This window comes from Leopardus geoffroyi, chromosome A1 (genome assembly GCF_018350155.1).
Source record: "Leopardus geoffroyi isolate Oge1 chromosome A1, O.geoffroyi_Oge1_pat1.0, whole genome shotgun sequence".
Lineage (NCBI taxonomy): Eukaryota > Metazoa > Chordata > Mammalia > Carnivora > Felidae > Leopardus > Leopardus geoffroyi.
The window spans coordinates 70,640,199-70,664,006 of NC_059326.1; the positions used below are offsets into that span (position 1 = coordinate 70,640,199).

At 43.3% G+C, this 23,808-nt stretch overlaps 1 protein-coding gene across 6 annotated transcripts in view; it reads left to right on the plus strand.

The window, feature by feature from the left end:
- UBAC2 (UBA domain containing 2) overlaps positions 1 to 23,808 on the plus strand; it is a 174,330-nt gene that overhangs the window by 123,510 nt on the left and 27,012 nt on the right. For all 6 annotated transcript variants that reach the window (XM_045444988.1, XM_045444974.1, XM_045444982.1 and 3 more), the window contains exon 7: positions 14,356 to 14,598. In XM_045444988.1, coding sequence (XP_045300944.1) covers positions 14,356 to 14,598 — 243 coding nt within the window. The remainder of the gene's footprint in view (positions 1 to 14,355; positions 14,599 to 23,808) is intronic.

A 23,808-nucleotide genomic window follows, 5' to 3' on the forward strand; every position in this document is an offset into this window, starting at 1 on the left:
TTTTTAATGTTGATTTTTGACAGCTGACAGCACAGAGCCCAGTACTGGGCTTGAACTCCAGAACCATGAGATCATGACCTGAGCAGAATCGGACACTTAACCAACTAAGCCACCCAGGCTCTCTGGGTGTCCAGCTCTTGAAATCGGCTTAGGTCATGATCTCACAGTTGTAGATCAAGCCCCACATCAGGCTCCACACTGAGCATGAGCCTACTTGGGATTCTCTCTCTCCCTCACTTTCTGCACCTCCCTCTCAAAGAAATACTAAAAAAAAAAAAAATTACAGCTGAAACCGGTTTCACCACCTTTCAACAAATAGTTCCTTGCTTTGTGTTTCTGGCATTGTCATGTACAAGAAAATGAAATTTAAAAGGCTTTGAAAAAGCTGAAAGGATAATTTAAAATATATTAACCTGGAGGCACCTGGGTGACTCAGTTGAGCATTCAACTCCTGATTTCAGCTCAGGTCATCATCTCTCGGTTCATGAGTTTGAGCCCCATAGGGGGCTCAGCACTGGTACTGTGGAGCCTGCTTAGGATTCTCTCTCTCCCACTCTGTATGCCCCAGGCCCGCTCATGCGCTCTCGCGCTCTCTCTCTCTCTCTCTCTCTCTCTCTCTCTCCCTAAAAATAAATAAACTTCAATAAATAAATAAACATTTAAACATATATATATGTATATATATTGGGGTGCCTGGGTGGCTCAGTGGATTAAGCGTCCAACTTTGACTCAGGTCATGATCTCACAGTTCGTGAGTTCGCACCCTGCATCAGGGGCTTTGTGCTGACAGCTCGGAGACTGGAGCCTGCTTTGGATTCTGTGTCTCCCTCTCTGTCTCTATGCCCCTCCCCCACTCACGCTCTGTCTCTTTCAAAAAATAAACATTAAAAAAAATTAAAAAAATATATATGCACGTGTATATTTTAAATATATATATTTTAAATATGTGTGTGTATGTGTGTGCGCGTGCATGTGTATAATGTAGTGCTACTGGTCAAAGGAGAAAGAAATGAAGATAAGGAGGAGGTTACCAAAAAAACACCCGTACTTATAAATTTTAGGTGATTACTGGTAGATTATCATGTCAGTTGCAGCACAGAGCAGTTTCCCACAGAGTCTTCTCATTGTTTTCCTATCAACAGATGGAAACTCTTCAATCACTTTTGATTATCTCTTTAAACTGTTTCTTGGTTGCTTTTTTTAAATAGAAGTGTCCAATGTTCCTTCCTTTTTGGGACTGATTGTGTTGATATTTCTCTTCTATCCTAATGATAGCCTGTGGGAAAGGACTATGGTAAAATCAATGCATGTGATTTTGAATTTATTAATTATAAACAGTGGCATAGCTTACTACCAAAAAGTTCTGTTAGTTCATGTTAGCTGGGAACATTTTCAATATATCAGAAGTGTTTGTTGCTGAAGATTGTTTTTAGTTTACCAACGTCCCACCTCTTATAAAATTGAAAAGAAGATTAATGTATCTAGAAATGTCTAGATCTTTCTAGATCTTCACATTCACTTTCTCATGAAAACTTCTTTTTCTCCAAAACTTTTATTAAAGTGTTATTTATATACAATAAAATTCAGTTTTAAGTGTAAATTTTGGTGAATTTTGGTAATTGTATACAGCCGTGTAACAATCAAGATAATTATATATGGTCAGGTAACCAACACTACCATCAAGGTAGAAAACAGCCCCCTCACCTTGATCATTTTTTCATTTCTTTTGCTTTTGCTCTCTGTCCTCTTACCAACTGCCATGCCCAGGTAACGACTCATATTCTTTATGTCATTTTAGTTTTGCCTTTTCTAAAATTTCATATAATTGGAATTGTATAGTGTGAACTCTTTTGTATTTTACTTCTTTCAGGTAACAAGATGTTTTTAAGATTGGTCTTATTACTCTCAGTCCTTGTTACTGTATTAACCTGTGGTATGGTTGTACCACAGTTTGTCCATTCACCAGTTGATAGACATTTGGATTGCTTCCAGGTTTGAGTTTTTAGGAATAATGCTGTGTTGGACATGTTTCCACTTCTCTTGAATGAATATCTGGGAGGAGAATTGCTGAGTCATGTGATAAATGTATGTTAAACATTATAAAGTAGTACAATATGATTTACCGTGGCTGTCTGTTGTCCATTTCCACCATCAATACGTGAGAGTTCCAGTTGCTCCACATCCTTGCTAGCACTTGGTTTTGTCAGCTGTTTTAACTTTAGCCATTCTAGTTGGCATGTAGTGATACCTTGGGTTTTAATTTTCATTTCTCTAATGACTAATGGTTTGAACATCTTCTGCCTGCTGGCCATTTGTGTATCTTCCTTTGTGGGGTATCAGTTCAAATATTTTACACACTTTTTCACTGGGTTACATTTGTCTTATAATAGTTAAAAGGATTCTTTTTATATTCTGGACATAAGCCCTTTGTTGGATATATTTTGTAAAAATTTTATCCCAGTCTGTGGCTTGCCTCTTTGTTTCCTTAATTATGTCTTTCAGTGAGCAAAAGTTTTTAATCTTGATTTAATTCAGTGTTTCAATTTTTAAAATAGTTTGAGCCTTTGGTGCCTTATTTAAGAAATCTGTGCTAATCCAATTCCACAAAGATTTTTATTCGATATTTTCTTCTAGAATTTATACTTTCTGCTGTTGTATTTAGGTTTGTGATCCCATTTGAGTGTAATTCTTGTGAAGTAAGAGCTGAGGTGTGTTTTCTTCCATACAGTTATCTAGTATCATTCTATCACCATTTGTTGAAGAGACTCTTAGCTCCTTTGCATTACCTTGGCACCTTTGTTGAAAATCAGTTAACCAGTGTGGATCTCTTTCTTGAGTTTCTTTTCTATCCCAGTGATTTATATGCATATCTTTACGCCAATACTGTCATATGTCATAGTACCATACTGTCTTGAGTAATTTTGCTTTATGTTAAGTTGAAATCACATAATGTCAGGCTTCCAATGTTGTTCTTTTTCAAAACTTGTTTAGCTATTTTTGGAATGTTTACTTTCCATATGCATTTTTAAATCAGCTTATGATTTCTTTAAAAAAAAAGTAGTTAAGATTTTGTTTGGGATTTCACTGAAACTATAGATTAGTTGGGGAGAATTGCCATTGAGATTATTTGAAAATGTGCCCACAAATCCTTTTAGAATTCAAGAAATGGAGTTTAATTCCCCTCTCCTAGAGTGTGGCCTGTACTTAACAGTTCACTATGGCAGAAATGATGGTGTGTGACTCCAAAGAACACGTCATAAAAGACACAGATACTTCTGTCTTGCTCCCTCAGATAATTTGCTCTGGGGGAAGCCAGCTGCCATGTCCCAAGGACACTGAAGCAGCAATATGGACAGGTCCACATGGCAAAGAACTGTGGCCTCCTGCCAGCAATCATCACTAACTTGCCAGTTGTGTTTTTAAGCTACCATGGAAGCTGATCCTTCATGTCCAGTCATCATATGAGCATAGGTAGTCTAACATCTTAACTACAGCCTTGTGAGAGATCTTGAACCACAGTCACCTAATGAATCTGTGCTCAGATTTCTGACCCATATATACTGTGTGTATAACGACTGCTTATTGTTTTTAAGCCACTAAGTTTTGGGCAATTTGTTATTCAGCAATAAATAACTAATATAAGCATTTCAACAATATTGGGTCTTCCAATCCATGAATATGGTATATTTCTACATTTATTTAGCAAGCCTTTAAGTCCCCATTGCAGTTTTTAAATTTTCAGTATATATAGGCCCTGCACTTCTTTTAGTAAATGTATTCCTAAGTATTTGTGGGTTTTGATACTATTTTAAATGGAGTTGTTTTTATAACTTCTTTTCTAATTATTTGTTGCTGGTATATAGAAATGCAATTGATTTCTATATATTGCTATTGTATCCTGCAGTTTTGCTAAATTTATTATTTCTGGTAGCTTTTCAATGGATTCCTTAGAGTTTTCTACATACATGATCATGTCATTAAGAAATACATTTTGTTTATATGTTTTACTTCTTCCTTTCCATTCTGTGCCTATTTTTTTTTCTTGCTGCATTAGCTAAGACCTCTGATACAGTGTTAAATAAAGGTGGTGAATGGATATCCTTGTCTTGTTCTTGCCTTAGAAAGCATTGGGTTTTTCACCATTGAGTCTATATCTGTAAACGCATAATTCGTCCTACATCTTACATTCATTTTTAGTTTATTTAGGAAACAAGTTTCAATATAAGTCTGTTTTCTCTTTATTTTCTTAAATCAGTTTATGAAAGTGAATGTAATTTTAAAGGGGGATGATGTCCTTGTTAAAAGGAGTATTGAAAGGGATTTACGTTAATACACCTGATTAAGCTTTTCCCACGTGCTGAAGACGCTCGTCTCCTGACATACTTTTTCCTTAGTAGCAGAACCTTCATCTCATTTGGGGCAATATTGCCTCCAACTAAATAAAATATCACATTTCCCAGTTTCCATTGCGTCTGGGTATCGCCATCACATTAAATCCTGGCATCCTGGCCAGTGAGCTGTAAACCCACATGTTGGTGGGACTTCTGGAAAGGCTCCTTAAAGTAGTGTTTGTCCTTCTGTCCTCCCTCGTTTTCTTCCCTCTGCTGCCTGGAATGCAGTTAAGTTAGTTAGAGCTTTTATAACATGAAGGAGAATAAACTTCTGTATATAAGCATTGTTATTTGTGGTTTTCCAAAAGGAGAAGTTTAGAGCAGCCTCCTAAGACAGTTTATTTAGAAACAATCTGTGGGGCACCTGGATGGCTCAGTCAGTTGAGCATCCAACTCTTGATTTTGGCTTGGGTCATGATCCCAGAGTTGTCGGATTGAGCCCTGCGTTGTGCTCCATGCTGAGGGTGGAGCCTGCTTGGGATTCTCTCTCTCCCTCTGTCCCTTTCCCCTCTTTCCTCAAAACAAAGAACAGAAAAGAAAATTTCTGTGATCAATCTAATTCCATCCCTTTTCCAGTTTAACTTCCCAAGAATCAGGATACCCGGTGCTTTAATCAGATACTTGAAAGTGGTATTAGGGGCACCTGGGTGGCTTGGTCGGTTAAGCGTCCGACTTCGGCTCAGGTGATGATCTCACGGTCCGTGAGTTCAAGCCCCACGTCGGGCTCTGTGCTGACCGCTCAGAGCCTGGAGCCTGTTTCAGATTCTGTGTCCCCCTCTCTCTCTACCCCTCCCGTGTTCATGCTCTGTCTCAAAAATAAATAAACGTTAAAAAAAAATGTTTTTAAGTGATATTAAAAGAGGAAAGCTACAAGAAGTTCATCTGAATCATTTTTGCACTTGACAAAGAGCAAGATTGCAAGACGCTTTCAATAAGTGCGAAAGTCCCATGATTCAGTCTGTTATGAAAAGAATAATCATTTCATAATTAATCACAAATGACAGAAATAACTTTAGGCAATTCTAATTTGCATACATATTCTTTGGGTTAAAAAAAAAGTAATTCCAAAGTTTCCTCCTTTGTTTCTTGTAATGAAGAAAGGGAATAGGTCGGGGCGCCTGGGTGGTGCAGTCGGTTAAGCGTCCGACTTCAGCCAGGTCACGATCTCGCGGTCCGTGAGTTCGAGCCCCGTGTCGGGCTCTGGGCTGATGGCTCAGAGCCTGGAGCCTGTTTCCGATTCTGTGTCTCCCTCTCTCTCTCTGCCCCTCCCCCATTCATGCTCTGTCTCTCTCTGTCCCAAAAATAAAATAAAAACGTTGAAAAAAAAAATTAAAAAAAAAAGGGAATAGGTAGATGTAAGTTCTGTTAAGAGAAAAGATTTTCTTTGTTTTGCTCCCTGCTGTATCCCAGCATTTAGAACACAGCCTGGCACATTGTAAATGTTAAGTATGTGTTGAGAGAATAAATGCTGGATGAAAAGCCTCAGTCAGTCTGGTTTCTTTAGGACCTGAGTGCATATGAAGTCCCTATGACAGGGTCCCGGTGCCAAGGGACGTTTGTTCCCTTGGTTCGTCCCTGTCTTGTGAATGCAGCGCTTTCTCCCCAGAAGAGCAGCTCCTGGTGTTTATCCTATTGTCCCATTAGAGGATAGGTTTCTGAATGTTGGGACCATGGCTCACAGGACCCCAAGGTGCAGTTTGCTGTGTAGGTTTCTGTTCAGCCACAGCTGCCTGCAGAAAGAGATCATTAAACACCTGGGTGGGTGTCCTTGCCCAGTCATGGTTTCTCACCTTTGTCGGCTGTGGTTTCATGCTAATATTGAGCAGGACCAGAGGACACTTGAGGCTTACTGTCTATGATCAAGAGGGTTTCACCTACTGTATGCCCAGCAAATTAAATTCTTTATTTGCCCGATGAGCATTATTTCATGGTTCCCTTTCCAAAAGGACTACTAACCTGAAAAATCAGCATAAGTGTAATTGATGCCCATGTTTACTAATGGCCTAAAAGAAAAGCATTGCCTGAGTTTTACATTCTCAGTTAGATTCATGAGGTAATAGCTTCTGTTAGCTTATGGGGAGCTCCTAGCACTAATCCAGGGCTGTGGCCTGGCTCTTTGGTCTGTGCTTTCAACTGCACGTGGCCTAGAATGCTCTCCTGACCTCTGGGTTTCTTTTCCTGGGCCAGGATTCCTGATTCCTGCAGCTTGAATGCTCTGATTCTGGCTCTAGCTGGCCTTCCCAGGACCAAGCCACTTGTTCCATATCTGGTCATCCTGGACCTCAGTCCCGGCCTTCCTGAGACCAGTGCTACTGCTTTGTCCCTTGTCATTGGGCCTGTCAGCCTGATCTTGGGCTTCCCGCTCTGAGGGCCTAACCGGAGCCCCTCTGTTAGTGTTTCCCCTGGCCTCTCGACATGCAAATTTGAGCATCTGGTCTATTTTTAAAGCCTCTTTGTCTTTTCTCCCCCCACAAACTGTGTGTTTCGAGAAAACTCTCATTCAGAAGTCCCAGTATGTGATAGGTTTGTGCGATTATGAAAATTAAAGTTAAAAGTAATATGTAAAGGGGCACCTGGGTGGCTCAGTTGGTGTCCAACTTCAGCTCAGGTCATGATCTCACAGTTCGTGGGTTCAAGCCCTACATCGGGCTCTGTGCTGTCAGCTCAGAGCCTAGAGCCTGCTTCGGATACTCTGTCCCCCTCTCTCTCTGCCCCTCTCGTGCTTGAGTGCCCACACTCTCTCTCAAAATAAGTAAACATTAAAAAAGTAATGTCTAAATGTGGTGTAATAATAATACACTCTGAAAGCTCATGGTAGTAATGAGATATATAACTTAGGGAGAATTTAATGCAGGCGTTCTTAACTTCCCCATCTTGTCCTAGAAAAGGGTGGTGATTATCAAATATTAATAGGAAACTAAACTGCCTGAGCTCTTCATATTTTAATCCTTTATGAATAGCTAAAACATTTATGAATAGCATTTTATTTATTTGACAACTTGAGGTCACACTGGTGTACCAGAGGCATAGACAGGTGAATTACGTATTTATTTTTGTAGAGCCATTCTCTCAGCAAATACTTAAAGGATTCTTACTATGTGCCAGACACTGTTCTAGGTGCAATGGTCAAACGGATCAAAACCAACCACATTTCTTCCTCTTCCAGAGCACACATTCAAATAGAAAGCGAACCCTTCTGATGAAATTTAAGCAAATGAGCACAAAAGCCCTGTTTTATCCCTGCCAGAATTTACAGTAGTATACTTATTTATTAATGGGTTATAAATTATCCTAATTGTTCACAGGATGGTCCTACTAAAACTGAACACACAATTTTGGTGAGTGTATCCATGATGGTGGGGGGCAGGCATAGACATGGGCAAGAGAGTGAAAATCTTTAGCTTTCGTCAATTCCTTGAAAGAATCGATTATTCCCCTACTCTGCAAATTAAGAACCTCTGCTAAATTGTGATCTCTTTAAATAGAGGCAAAAGCTGTGGATTTTTATTATTTTTACCTAATTTCTGTAAAAAACATGATTACATAAAGCAAAAATGACACCATATTGATAGTATGAAGTATATAGGTGTACTATATAAGACAAAAAAGTGGCATTGGATAGGGGTGATGTTAAGTGGGACTAAACTCTTGCAAGTTTCCTATATTTTACTTGAAGTAATTCAATATTAACTCTAAGCACATTGTGGTAAGTTAAAGATGGATTCTGTAAGATCCCTGTAGCAAACACAAGAAAAATATGCAGTGAGATATTGCTAAAAACAAAAAAAAATAAATAAATAAAAAATAAATTAAAATGAAGTACTAAAAACTATTGTTTTAACACAAAAGAAAAATAGGAAAAGAGAAACAACAAAAAACAGATGAGACAAATAGAAACCAAATAGCAAAATCCAGCTATATATCAAAGTAAGTACATTAAGTATGAAGAGTTCAACACTCTAATCAAAAGGCAAGAAATGGTCAGACTGGAATTAAAAGTCAAAAACTGCTATATACAACCTACAGAACACACTGTAAACACACACACACACAAAGGTTGAAAGTCAAATGATAAAGAAAGATATATCATGGAAACAGAAAGCTGAAATGCCACATTCATATCAGACAAAGTAGGTTGCTGTAGGAGTATTACTAAAAACAAAAAGGGATACTTTGTTATGATAAGGGTCAATTATAAGTATATGTGTGCCTAATAACAGTTTCCAAATACATACAAGACATTAAAAGGGAAATAAAGGGAGAAATAGACAAACTCACAATCATGGTTGAGGCTCTGAATCAAAAAAGCAAACATTTTGGGGCGCCTGAGTGGCGCAGTCGGTTAAGCGTCCGACTTCAGCCAGGTCACGATCTCGCGGTCCGGGAGTTCGAGCCCCGCGTCAGGCTCTGGGCTGATGGCTCAGAGCCTGGAGCCTGTTTCCGATTCTGTGTCTCCCTCTCTCTCTGCCCCTCCCCCGTTGATGCTCTGTCTCTCTCTGTCCCAAAAATAAATAAACGTTGAAAAAAAAAATTTTTTTTTTAAAAAAAAGAAAAAGCAAACATTTTAAATTTTTTATTTAATTCAAATCTCACGTTCTAATTTGGTCAATTATTTTCCTATTTTGTTATGTTTATAACATCACATTGCTATCTTCAGCAAAATCAATGCAATACAGCCCCATTTTCTGTTTTCCTTCCTACCCAGATCTTTAGAAAAGGCATTTCTAATTCCTTGCCTCCAATCCATTATATGTTTTTGCCATAACACTTCCTATCTCTTTCCTTGTTAAAAAAAATTATACACACACACACACACACACACACACACACACACACACACACAGAGATAGTGCTACCCCCACAACTCCCCTCTTCCCCATCCTGCTGTAGAAGAAGCCACTCTCCGTGGTTCTGTACTTACTATATGTGTCCATAAATAGTCTATACTATTATTTTGTGTTTTGAAATCATGGGGAAAGATGGCTACAATGTATGATACATTTAAAAAATATATTAAGGGGAGTCTGGGTGGCTCAGTCGGTTAAGCGTCCGACTTTGGCTCAGGTCATGATCTCACGGTTCATGGTTCAAGCCTCACGTCAAGCGGCGTGCTGACAGCTCAGAGCCCAGAGCCTGCTTCCGGTTCTGTGTCTCACTTTCTGTGCCCCTCCCCTGCTCACACGCTTTCTCTTTTTCTCAAAAGTAAATAAATATTAAAATTAATTAATTTAAAGAATAAATTAAATAAAAAATATATGAACACACATACACCCAATTTATTTTAACTGCTGTTTAGTGATCCCTTGGATGAATAAGCCAGTCTTTTACCATTCATCTCCTGGAGACACTTTGTTTCATTTCCTAACTGTTAAATACAGCACTGCAGTAGAGCATTCCCTGAGGCAAGCCTTCAGCTCGGCTCAGGTCTGGTCACAGCCACATTGCTCTCCAGAGAGCTTGAACCACCATTTTACCTGTCCTCAGGACTGTGAGGGTTGTCAGGTCTCCTCGTCCTCACCAAAACTTGATCCCAGATTTTTCCCATTTTTTCCAAATTATTATAATAGTTAACATTGCATTTCCCTAAAAACAAGTGAGAATAAAATCTTTTCATGTGTTTGTTGCCCTTTTGAACGTCCTCTTCTGAAATTGCCTGTTCACCTGCTTTTTAAGTTTGCTTGATTGTCTTTTTCTGATAAATGTATAGAAACTCTTTATTTTGAATACTACCTTTGTTGATTGACTTCGAGGATTCTGAGTACTTTCCCTAGGCTCTTACTTGTCCCTTCACTTCATCTATGGTGACTTTTTGGCACACTGTAGCTTTTGAATTGTAAACTAAATAAATGTATGTTTTCTTTTATAGTTTGTGCTCTCTGGTCCATATTTAAAAATCCTTCCCCATCCCAGTGTCAAAAAGATGTGCCTTCCATATTTTGTGCAGAGAGATTTAAAGTACGGTGAATTACCTGTTTCCTTAATGCATTGGGAGTTGATGCATGGTGTTGGAGAGAGGGGGTCTGTTTTGTCTTTATCCCCGTGTTGAGCTCAGCTGGTCTTTCCCTCCACTTACCCTTTCCTGCTGTGTACCACATGCCCTTACCATAAGAGACTCCAGAGTCTCCTTCTATACTCTTGTTCCTTAGGTAGATTGAGTAGCTCTGCATAAAGACCACATTATTTTAGTTATTCCACCTTTATATCAGATCTTAAAATCTGATAAGCCTTATTATGTCTCTTTAAAATTACTTTGGCCATTCTGGATCCTTTCTTTTTTATTTTAAAATATGTTTATTATGATATATATATATATATATATATATATATATATATATATATATATATATGGCATACTAAATGTGCCTAAACCATAAATGTCATGAAACCAACAAATCAGTGTAAAGTGAACACACCTGAGACCCATGCATGCTGGAGTCCTACCAGCCTCTGAAGCCTCTTGGCGCCCCTCCCTCCTGTGGCTCCTCTCCTAGGACATATGGTCATCACCCTCATGCTCCCTTCCTGGTTTTCCCACTTTATTTATATGTAGTTCAGATCAATCCATTTACAAAAGTGGAATCATATAATGTATACATTTTTTTGTCTGCATCGTTTCTCCCAACATTATGTTTTTAACACTTAACCTTTAAATATTCCAAATGCATTTTAGAGTTGTCATTTAAGTTCCAACAAAAAACCTTAGTGAGATTTTATTTTGGGGACACTTGGGTGGCTCAGTCAGTTAAGCATCTGATTCTTGATTTCAGCTGAGGTCGTGATCTCACGGTTTGTGTGATCGAGCCCCACGTGGGGCACCACGTGCTAACAGCAAGGAGCCTGCTTGGGATGCTCTCTCTCCCTCTCCCTCTGCCCTTCCCTCCTCATGCTGCTCTTTCAGTGTCTCAAGATGAATAAATAAACTTTAAAAAAAAAGATTTTACTTCAAACTATATTGAATTTATATCTTAATTTGGTGAAAATTAGTATATTAACAATTTGGTAAATTCCTATTCATGGATATGATGCCTTTATTTATTACTAGGGTTTTTTTTTTTTTATGTGCCTTTTTATAGTTTTTTAGTTTTCTTTATAACAGTTTGCTGTTCTGCAGAGAGTTCATTGTTTCTCCTTTCTAGGCTGTCTATACTTTATCTCCAGTTATTTTTAAGGACTTCTTTCTTTGTTTCACTACAGTGAATCTAGATATCAATTTCCTTTTGTTGTCCTTTCTTGGACATTTCCAATCTGAGATTTGTATTCTTTATTAATTCTGGAAAACTCTTTTAACTATTATCTCTTGAAGTAGAGTCCCCCTCTCCCTGCACCCACTCTATTGTCTTCTTCTGGGCCCTCTGTGAGGGCCTGTGTCCTCTGTGTGGAATCTCATGGGTAGAACCCCAGGCCTCCCCTCTGGGCTTGCTCTGCCCACTTTAGAGCCTCTTTGATTCGTGCCCCACAGAGCTCTTACCTTCTCCCTGTGGAGGAGAGTAGGCACGAGCCACACTGAGGTGGCGGGGGGGTAGGGGGGGGGTAGGGGTGGCATGCACCATGCTGGGTGGGGGCAGGAGGCCAGACCGCTTCTCCCACAGAGTGAAGTAGTGCCCCATTTCACCCCCGCCTGCCTCTGATCCCTGAGCCTGTCTGAGCTCTGAACCACCTTGCCAGCATTTGGATTTACCTTTTCTCCCCATATGCCAAGGTATTTTATAATTCCTCAATGTGTTTTCCATTTGGTTTAGTGTAGTTCAGGATTACAGATGCTTTCTAGTTTCACTGAACGTGGAATTTGTTTGTTTTCATTTTCTATGTTGTTCTGTACCGTTGTTGAGAAAAGTGACATGGAAATTATTTGAAACCAAAGCTCCTCTACCTTCACTCTTCCCTCTACTCCAGTCTGTCTTTGGCTCCTACCACTGCACCACAGCTGTTCCTAGAAGGTTTTCAGACGCCTCCATTTTGCCAAGTCCAGCGGTCATTTTCCTCCCCGTCCTACTTGAACGTGGCAGAGCTGTGTGGTTCATCACCAGCTGTTCCCAGCCTAAAACACTGTTCTCTTTGCTTCAGTGATGCTGAGCCCTCCTGGTTTTCCTCCTGTCCCCTGAAAGCCCTTCTCACATCACGTTACTCGCTTCTCCTACTCTGTCCATCCACAGAATATTGCTGGGTTGAATCCTAAGTCCTCTTCGCCCTTTTGTTCGTCCCGCACCCTTGCTATTATCTCATCTAGTCCCATTGCTTTAACTGCTGTCAGTGCCTGTGACCTCTAAATCTTTAGCTCTGCTAAGTTTCCCCCCTAAGTTCCAGGTCTGTCTATCTAACTGCCCAGTCGATACCACCACTAAGATTTCTAATAGACGTTCCCAGGCTCACTCCTGCATCACATTTGCTGTTTTCACTGCCTAAAATGTTCTTCCTCCAGTTCGAATCACTGGCATCCATTATCCTGAAGATATTTGCTCAAATGTCACTTTCTCCAAAGCTTCCCTGACATCTGACCTAAAGATGGTCCCTTCTCCAAGCCACTTTATTTTGTCTCCTTCACAGAACGTATCTGGAATTGTTGTGTTTGCTCATTTACTGTGTATTCTCCATGTTGGCCACTGTTACCTCCATGAGAGTACGATCTTGTTTACCTTGTCTTCTGCTGTCCCCTGAGTGCCTAGAACAGTGCCTGGTGTATACTAGATGCTCAACAAATCTTGCCTACTTAATTGATTTAAATGTTATGAAGAAAATATTAAAGTGTACTTTTCTCCTATTAGCATATTATCAGTTATGTTCTAATTTGGTGTGAATAATCTCTTATCCTAAGAATCAAATTCACAGAATTAAATATTTTTTTTACTAAAAATTTTTTAATATGTACTTATTTTTGACAGAGAGAAACAGAGCACGAGCAGGGGAGGGACAGAGAGAGCGGGAGACAGAATTTGAAGCAGGTTCCAGGCTCTGAGCTGTCAGCACAGAGCCCAACATGGGGCTTGAACTCACAAACTGTGAAATCATGACCTGAGCCGAAGTTGGACACTTCACCGACTGAGTTGCCCAGGAGCCCCTAAAGATTTTTTTTCTTTTTTTTTTTTTTAACAAAGGAATTGCCACACTCATTTAACCTAGAAAACCAAGAGTCTTTAGACATCTATTACCATATGAATTACCTTAAAGATATGAGTTTTGTAGGCTTGGCTGTAAATAGAATTATTAATTACTATTGGCGAGGATTTTAAAACTAGAAAAATCAGTACTTGAAAAATGTACTAGAACACTATGTAAATTTTAAATTGTCTTTATTTTCTGATAATTTTTTAAATTTTATTTTAAAGAACACACGCAGAAGCTGGGGAGAGGGATAGAGAGAAAGGAAAGGAGAGAGAGAGAGAGAGAGGAAAGAGAGAATCTTAAGCAGGCTCCATGCTCAGCACTGAGCCTGATGCGGGCACCCGATCCCATGACCCTAGGATCATGACCTGAGCCAAAATGAAAAGTTAGACACTCAACCAACTGAACCACCAGCCGCCCCTATTTTCTGATCAATGTATTACATGGCTGGATTACACCCTTAAAGTTGTTTTCTGCCAGTGTCTCTCTTTGATGGCCATCTGCCAATAAGAGTAACCACAGTGCTAGTATAGTGTGAAAGTGTTTTGATAACCAGGTCTTATATAGCTTCTTTTTTTAAAAGAAAATATTGCTTTTAAAATATTTTACCAGTACTTTGAGTGTTACGTGGTTAGAATTTTGCTGTCTCTTCTAGCTTTAAAAAAACAAATTTGTTTACTGAGTAAATTTTTGTTGATTTGTACAGCTTATCATTCAGCAACTTGGTAGGATTTTGGTTATCACCTGGCACTGCTAAAATGATGAAAAATACGATCTGAAATACCTGTGGTTATTGATTTCTGTGTTAAATATGTTCTTTAACATTGTTACAGTGAAACAACCCAGCTGGACTTTCCTCTTTCAGATATCAGGCATCTGCTACAACAGCAAAATGTTTCAAGTTCACCGGGTTCTCTACGTTCCCAGCTGGATGGCAAAGTTCTTTTCCCGGACACTTGAGCCCATCTTCTCATCTTCAGAACCCACGGCCGAAGCCAGAGTCGGAATGGGGGCCACAGTGGACATCCAGAGACAGCAGACGATGGAGTTGCTGGACCGGCAGCTGATGCTGTCTCAGTTTGCCCAAGTGAGAAGACAGAGGCAGCAGGTGAGCGACAAGATAGGGATCCGCAGAAGCTCTCAGAGGCCTGGGTATGCTTTCCTCTATGGCTGTGTGTGCAGGAGAGAGGATATTTCAGTCCTGCAGGTCAAAGTGTGGATAATTTGACGTTTTCCCAGGTGGGATGTAGGTCTCTGATAGTGGCTATTCTCGGGGTTTTTTAAAGGTAAAAAAATAAATGGCAGCTGAAAGACTGGTCAAACTGGACATTCTTGTTCCACTTCTATTAGATAAACGTTATTTCTTAGAGAAACACCAACCTAGTTAACAAGACGTGATATTTATCTGTTCTTATGATCTTGTAAAAGCCACAATGTCTTCCTGTTAAAGTGCTTATTATCATGTGCTCCGGGGTGAAGAGCACATTTAAAACTTCTTGATTTTCCTTGGTTGAAATGGAGAGAAGACGGAGGTAAGAAAATTTCAGGGGAACAACCAGTGAATCACATAAATGCTGTTTTTGTAGGCTTGGTATCAATCATCAGGGAATATTGAGCATTTATCTACAAACACTGCTGTATTCAAACACTCTCTTAGCACACTTGTCTTTCAAGGGTTACTATCTATCAGCCAAAACCTCATACCTGATCTTTCTTCGCCATTCTGTGAGCCAGCGCAGTGAGTGGGCTCTTCATTTCTTGTCTCCATCTTTACCTTCTGGGGTATGAGAGAGGATACTGTTCTCTCCTGCCGTCTCTCTAGCTCCTGCCTTCACTGGGTGTGAGAATTAGGTCTGCAGGCCTCACACTGGTCTGGAGAAGTGAGATCGAGTGTGGCATCCGGTGTCCCATTGGAGATGTCAGTCCCAGAGTCTGTATCTGGGGTAGAAGAAGGGGCCCCTTATTAACAGGCTGAGTCCACTGGTGAAAGAGGGAAGCACAGGTTGTTCCCCAGAGATGTATTTGAACTTGAGATGACTCTGAAGCATACAACAAAGATACCTGCGATGTATCTGTGTGTTAAATGCGGAGAACAGACCTCCCTCTTAGGTCAGAGCTGGAGGTATAGATCTGGAGTCAGCTCTGTAGGGTCGAGAGATGAAAGCAAGGTGCTAGATGAGTTCTTTAAGAGAATTACGTCCACAATGAACATAGGTTATAGACGAAGCTTTGTATGTAGCAAGAGGAGGAGCTGGATCCTTCAAGGAAACAGAAGGAAGAATGAAAAGTATGGGAACTCAGAATAATCAGTGTCCCAAAAATGAAGTCATTGCAAGTATAAATATGTTCCAGGCAGAACGGGCAGAGCTGTGAGGGAGAGAAAGACATAGGGTACCATTCTGAGGGTACGATTCTGAGGTTTCTGGCTTAGGTGATGGGATATAATAGATCGATGACAGCACCATTTCACCATCATCTGAAGAGCAGATTTGGGGGAAATAGATCTACTGAGGTGCCTTCAGTATGCCTGGACTCCCTGTCAGGTAGCTGTGGACCTTGTACTCCTGAGCAAGCCGGGGAAGTTACATTGCTCAGCTGGGCGTCCCCAGGCACATTTTTGTGCATGAAGTTTCTCAGACAACATTGTCAGGATCGGCATCTTTTGGGGGAGGGGTGGCGAAGGACACAGGGTGGCTGAACAGCAGTTATGAAGAGGGTCTGAGCCAGCCTTACAGAGAGCTGTGGAAGAGAGAGAGCCCCAGATCCGGCCCAGGAGCTGAACCATGGAACCTCCACCGGTCAGTCACTGGGTACAGATTGCAGGTCTTGGGCCAACTGGCTGTCAGATGCACACCATCCACAGAGGGCGCATCCCTGGAGAGGTGTCAGCTGCCGGCACCCCCACAGCAGGAGGGTGGAGCCTTCAGTCCTGGGGGAGGTGCGGGCTCAGTGGGGGGAGGGGGGGGCGCAGACCAAAGTATCCACCCCCTGTGCCGTTTGCATCCTCCTGGTTCACGTAGTAAGTTCTTGGAGCGGATCTTCCAGATTCCAGCGATGCTCTTTTCCCAGGAGAAACCTTCAAGAGGAGTGTTAGCAGGACATACTTCACCCCCTTCTGCTGCAGCTGGTCTCCAGGCCACACTGGTCATCGTCTCCCTCCACTACTTCCCATTCCACTGTCAGCTGAAAGGCACACTTGGTGAAGTGACATGGAGCCTCATCCCTGTGGGGTCTGAGTCCCTGTCACCATGCCTTTCTCGGGCTGTGTCTGCTGCCCTTGTCTATCTATTTACTGTAAACTTCGGGGCAAGGGAGTACCAAGTGATGTCCTAGTGCAGCACCTGGTGCTGCACATATTTTTCCCTCCCACTTTTTGTCCCCCTGTCTGTGCCTTTTCCTGAGGATTAGGGCTAATTAATCCTGCCATGGTGGTGATCTGTTTCCATGCCTGCTGGTCTTTTGGCACACAAGCCCAGAATGACTGGGCCACAGCTGTAACTCCAGATGTAATGGCCTCTTACTGTGTCCCTGGTGGAGCCATTCCACTCCTGGGCGGCACATTCTCTAAACCCACTGAGTCTAGAGTTTCAGGGGCAGGAAGCCGGATTCCCAAGTGGGTCACTGGGTAAGAGGGTAATCAGGGTTCCATCCCCTCCTGTCTCTTATTTGCAAGATCGAACTGTTGGGGACGCAGCCCCGGATAGCGGTTGTTGATTTAGGGTCTGCACTGTACGCTGGGGCCAAGAGTGCTGTCCTTGTGGGGCATCCTCTCCAAACTGGCATTTCACTTACACCTTCAACTGGCTGTCTCATTGATCTGGCAAGGTGGCAGCTCCCAGGTCATATGATACATGAGGGTCACTGCATCCCGTGGTCTTTTTGCTGCTGTGCATACTTTGTTGTAAGTGGCCTTGTGGTCTGATGTGATGTTAGTTGGAACCCTGGTCAGTAGATGAAACTTCTGTAAACCCCACAGATAGTGATGCTGGTTGACAGAAAAGGCAGACAGACCTATAACCTGAATATATGTCGATTTCAGTTAAGATTTGCTGCCTTTGGGGCGCCTGGGTGGCTCAGTCGGTTAAGCGGCCGAGTTCGGCTCAGGTCATGATCTCGCGGTCCGTGAGTTCGAGCCCCGCGTCAGGCTCTGTGCTGACAGCTAAGAGACTGGAGCCTGTTTCGGATTCTGTGTCTCCCTCTCTCTGACCCTCCCCTGTTCATGCTCTGTCTCTCCCTGTCGCAAAAATAAATAAACCGTTAAAAAACAATTAAAAAAAAAAAAAAAAGATTTGCTGCCTTTATTATAGTTGCTCAGGCTGCCATAACCGAGTACCACAGACTGAGTGGTTTAAACAACAGAAAATTTTTTTTCTTATTGTTTTGGAAACTAGAAGTCCAAGGACAAGGTGCTGGAAGTTTGGTATTTGGAGAGGAGTCTCCCTGGCTTGCAGATGGCAACCTTCCTATTCTGTCCTCATGTGGTCTTGCCCCAGAGTATGCGTGCTCCTGGCATCTCTTCTTATGAGGACATGAGTCCTGTTGGATCAGGGTCCCACCCTTAGGACCTCATTTAACCTTAATTACCTCTGTAAAAGCCCTGTCTCCAAATACAGTCACATGGGGGGTTAGGAACTTCAACTATGAATTTGGGGGTGGGCACATTCCAGAGAGAAGGGCCCGGTGCAGTCAGTCTCGCACTGACTGTTGTTTCTTCTCGAGAGATGGTGTATGAGGGCTCGGTGTTGGTGTCTGTTGCCATCAGTAGCTGGTTCACCCTTGAAGCGAGACAGGGCCTCTATCTCTGCCCTCATGGCCTCTGTGTCCGCGTGCCAACCCTGGGGTGGCCGGTGATAGAGGCTGGCTCATGTCTGTTGGCTGAGTCACTCTGTCCCCCTCTTCTGTGGAGGAGGTTTCTGATAGATAAGACTTCAGCATGATTTTGGAATGTTTGTTTCAGTGTATTCATTTTTATTTCTTTTGCCTTGTTCTGTCATATTTCCTCTCACTGCCTGGCAGTGGCTTAGTGCTCTCTGTCACCCACCCGCTGTGGGCCTCACTTGGCTCTGGGGTTAGAGTCGGTCAGTCATTACTGGAAACTCTGAGCAAGACTGGTGGGTACTCTGTGGGCACAAGCGAAGTGAAAAACATGTCCTTTCCCTTAACGAATTTGTGATCAACTTCAGGGAGCTTGGGCAGACAGACTGAATGAGATAAAACCCGGGAACAACGGTACACTGGCCTGAGTTCCCGGAGCGGTAAGGTGTCTGAGAAGAAGTGCCGTCAGTGCAGCCTGAGACTGTGTGGGTTCAGGGCCTGGAAGGATCGGCAGGACTGGATGGGCTGACACGAGGCGGATTATCCCCTGAGCAGAGGACTAGCATGCACATGATAGAGGCCCCTTGACTGAGGCGTGGAGGGCACATAGCGAGAAATGGGAATTCATGCTGCACTTGTAATGGAGGGAGGGCTGTTTACACCTGACAGCAGATTTGGGTTTTGACATAGGAGGCTGTGAAAAGCAGTTTAGCTGGTAGTAAAGGTAGACAGTGTTCTAGAAAAATCCATCTTCTTGCGGGGCGCCTGGGTGGCGCAGTCGGTTAAGCGTCCGACTTCAACCAGGTCACGATCTCGCGGTCCGTGAGTTCGAGCCCCGCGTCGGGCTCTGGGCTGATGGCTCAGAGCCTGGAGCCTGTTTCCGATTCTGTGTCTCCCTCTCTCTCTGCCCCTCCCCCGTTCATGTTCTGTCTCTCTCTGTCCCAAAAATAAATAAACGTTGAAAAAAAAAAAAAATTTAAAAAAAAAAAAAATAATAAAATAAAAAAAAAAAAAAAGAAAAAAAAAAAAAGAAAAAGAAAAATCCATCTTCTTGCAGTGCATATGGTGGAAGGGAGAAAGGGGAGAGCAGGGAGGAGGAGACAGATAGGAGGCCATCTTGAAATTCAGCTCTGTGAGCGCCACGGCCAGGATGAGGGTAGTCTCCTCATTGAGCTTCTCTGACTCCCTCTTGTTGCCTGAGGCTCAGTCATCCCAGTAGGGGACCCCCAGTCCCTCCAGTCCACCCCACTAAGCTCCAGCTCAGATCTAGATTAGGACCAGACTCTTCTCTCCTGGGCTCCACACCTAAACCTCCCACCAGCTACTGGGCATCTCCACTCACATGCTCCACAGGCACCTGATGCCTTCCATTTCTTTGCTGAACTGGCTTCTCCTCCTCACTCCTTTCCCTCACAGAGAGCACCATCACCTGCCCAAAGACCTGAGCCAGGACATCTGGCTGCACCCGAGAGAAGGAAAGCTGTCACTCCCTCTCTGCATCCCACCTGGAGTCTTGCCATGATCACCTCCCTGTCCCCACCCAGCCCCCCACCCCCCACCTACTCGTTCCCCAGAGTGATCTCTTTGACGCCACCAATCTGACCGTTTTGCTCCACCCAACTCCTTCTGAAGCCCTTTATGGCTTTTAAGGTCATTAACACTCATTACCCAGAGCCCTTCCATGGCCTCCCTTGGCCCCACACGCAGCCTTAGGGTAACCTTGCTCAGCTGCTTGCAGTGTGTCAGAGCCCCACTGTTTCTCACTGCCTGCCTTCACTTCTGCCCCTCGCTCTGCCTACAACAGACATCCCCATGCCAGCTTCCCCACCCCAGCACACACACAAGGTCTGCCTGCCTAACTCCTTTTACCCCCGTGTCCCTTGCAGATACACCTTCTCTGGGAAACCTGTTGAGCCTCCCCTGTCGGCTCTGATTATCCTCTCCCTGTTCCTACAGCCTCTGGGTGTCTCTTTCATGGCGCTCAACCTCACTCTTGGGTGACTTCCCTGTCTCTACCAGTAATGTGTCTCAGGGGTGGGTGGAGACTTTTTCTTTGTATCTCCAGTATGTGAATAATGCTTGGCACATGTTGGGAACTCACATATTTAGGGAATTAATGACTAAATATGTGTATAATCAGTATTTACAGAATTAATGTACTGAGGCCAGCTGAATACAGGTGAATAGTCAGGGTTGGAAAGTATACAAATAACCTCTAAGAGGACAAGTGTGAAACAAACCATTAAAGACACCCTGACACAGGGTGTCTGGGTGGCTCAGTCGGTTAAGCATCCAACTCTTGATTTTGGCTCCGGTCCTGGTCTCGTGTTTCGTTAGTTTGAGCCCTGGATGGGGCTCTGCTGACAGCTCGGAGCCTGCCTGGGATTCTCTCTCCCTGTCCCTCCACCCCTCCTAAGCTCGTGTGTGTGTGCTCTCTCTCTCAAAAAATAAAATAAACTTTAAAAAAATAAATAAATAAAAATGTGACTCACTTATTAAAAAAAAAAAAAAAAAAAAAAAAAGATATCCTGAAATCCACGTGCTCAGAGCACAGAGCGGAGAGGAAGAAGGAAAGCATTTCCAGGGAGGTGAGGAGAAAACCAGAGAGAAGACAGTGTTTGAGGGGTCATGGGAGAGTGGGTGTTCAGGTTCAGGTGCCACCCACCCCCACCCCTGCAAATTAAAAGCCAAGCAGAGGGGCATCTGGGTGGCTCAGTCAGTTGAGCATCCAACTTCAGCTCAGGCCATGATCTCACGGTCTGTGGGTTCAAGCCCCACATCAGGCTCTGTGCTGACAGCTCAGAGCCTGGAGCCTGCTTCAGATTCTGTGTCTTCCTCTCTCTCTGTGTCCCTCCCCCACTCGTGCTCTCTTTCTCCCAAAAATAAACTTTTTTTTTTTTTAATTTTTTTAAAAATCCAAGCAGAGATAGAAAAAGACCACGAGACTCAGAAAGAATTGGTTCACTTTTGAAAGGAGTGTCCTTGGGAATGCAGCACAGAGCAGCCACCTGTGGATTGGAGAAACAGCATCCCTTCCGTCTGATCCACTGGCCTAATTCCGGGACACAGCTGTGGTCATCACAGCTCCATTCGCCCAAGTTTACACCACTGAAAACGCTTTTAGAATGCTCCGTAGCGTCTACAGATTGCACGGCTCTAAAGGACAACGAACAGTGGGGAGACTGTAGACCTTGCTTCATCTAAAGATTGAGACCCGAGCACTCAGGGGGTCAGTGTGTAGTGTCCTTACGTCCTTACGATGTGATCTTTCTGGACCCTGCCATGGTGGTTACTGCCAAAAAGCCCCTGGATGATGGTCTCGGGGACTTGTAGCTGTGATTGCTGAGTTCACCACATGGTAAGGCCCCAGTCCTTCCTTGTGGTTCTCCTTGCCCCCCACACCATAGCCTTCCCACTTCTGCGTGCATCCGTGTGGGCCAGGGTGTTAGGTCCGCCGTGACTCCACTCTCAGATTCTCTCCTCTCCCCCTGCACCACAGAGGCACTGGCCGTGTGGCTGGTGACAGCTCCTAGTCATTTTGGTACCTGCAGCTGCAGATCATTTTTCCATTCGGGGCCATCACATAACTTTTCACAAGTTTGTCTTTTATTCATTCATCCAAAAGTAGGGTGAACTCTTGAAGGCCAGGAGCTGTGTGTTTTACGTATTTTTGTCTCTCTTGGTCCTACTGGAGCGTGTAGCCCCGAGGGACTAAAGGACACTCCTCTGACCCTTAAGAGGTCTGCAGCTCCACCAGGAGAGGGTAGATGACTCAGTCCCAGGTGCTGAGCTACTGCTGGAGTTTGTATGCAGCAAAGCGAGAGTCCTGACCTCCTTGTGTGGCTGAGGGAATCTTGAAGACGCCCACTTTCAGGTAGGCGTTTCAGGCCCAGGGAACCTTGTGAGAAATCAGAGGGGCTCAAAACAGCTGGGGGAGCAAAAAGCAATTGCATTTGCCTGAGCACAGGTTTCCCTAAGAGGCAGTGAAAGGTGAGGTTGGGGAGAATGCAGAGGCCGGGAGAGAGGGGGTCTTGGGCCACGCGAAAAGTTATTTTTCCTTTTGTTCTAGAAGTAATGAGTCCGTGAAGCCTTTTAAGCAGGAGAGCAGGTTAGAGGTTTTTTTGTTTTGTTTTTGTTTTTGTTTTTAATGTTTATGTTTGAGAGGGAGAGAGAGAGAGTGCGAGTAGGGCAGGGGCAGAGAGAGAGGAAGAGACGGAATCCGAAGCAGGCTCCAGGCTCCAAGCTGTCGGCACAGAGCCCGACTCGGGACTCCAGCTCACAAACCGCGAGACCAGGACCCGAGCCAAAGTTGGACGCTCAACTGAGCCACCCAGGCGCCCCTAGGTTTGTTTTTAAGGAGGATTATTTGGGCCAAAATCTGAGTGATCAGTGGAAAAGGTGATGCTGGAGGAAGAAGACCAGAGGGGAGGTGATGAGGACTCTGTGTTTTCAGGGTATTCATGGTGGCGAAACAGAGCAGCCTCACTGAATGCTAGTGAATGGCCACAGTCAAGCTTTACAGGGCCTCTGTGCGTTCACACCTCCAGGGAAGTCACTGAAATTCCTACAGTTGTGAGCATCTGAACAGGGTTGCTGCACGTGTCCCCATGGCTTTTGGGCTTATCATTTCCTCTCTGCAGTCATGAGAGAAGAAACCCACGTGCTCACAATAGAAAATCCTCGGAATATAAATGAAGGAGCAAGGAATTTGCAGTTAAGGGATCAGCCCTGGGTGACAGGAAGCTCTGTACACTATCTACCTAATAGCGTTGTCATGAGAATAAAGTAATTTCTACAAAATTACTTCACGTACCAGAAAGATCTATCAGATATTAGTTGTTATGATCTTATTCATTGGACCTCTGCTTTCTGGCTCTCAGGAAGTTTGGAGAGAGAGTTCTGATTCAGCAGCTAAGCTGATAGTTCCAACTCTTAAAAACTTGGAACCTTGGGGCGCCTGGGTGGCTCAGTCGGTTAAACGTCCAACTTCGGCTCAGGTCATGATCTTGTGGTCCGTGAGTTCGAGCCCTGCATCGGGCTCTGTGCTGACAGCTCAGAGCCTGGAGCCCGTTTCAGATTCTGTGTCTCCCTCTCTCTGACCCTCCCCTGTTCATGCTCTGTCTCTCTCTGTCTCAAAATAAATAAACGTTAAAAAAAAAAAAAACTTGGAACCTTTAGAACAAGAGTCAGTAGGCCATGGCCCCTGGGCCAAACCCAAAGGTAAGAATGGTTTTTGCATTTTCACTGGTTCTGTAAGTACCTGCATAGTGTCTTCAGTTTTACCTCTGGGTCTTCAAAGCCTAAAACATTTACTGTCTGACCTGTCATTAACAGCAAACAAACAAACAGACAAAAAACTTTGCCAGCCCACTGCTCTAGAAGATTACGTAGCCAATAGCTTTCAAAGCAAAGTTTTACCAAGAAGTCTTCGTTCTGTCTGGATCTTGATCGTCTGTTATTTGTGTGACCACCATTTTCTCTCTCGGCTGATGATGATAATGCC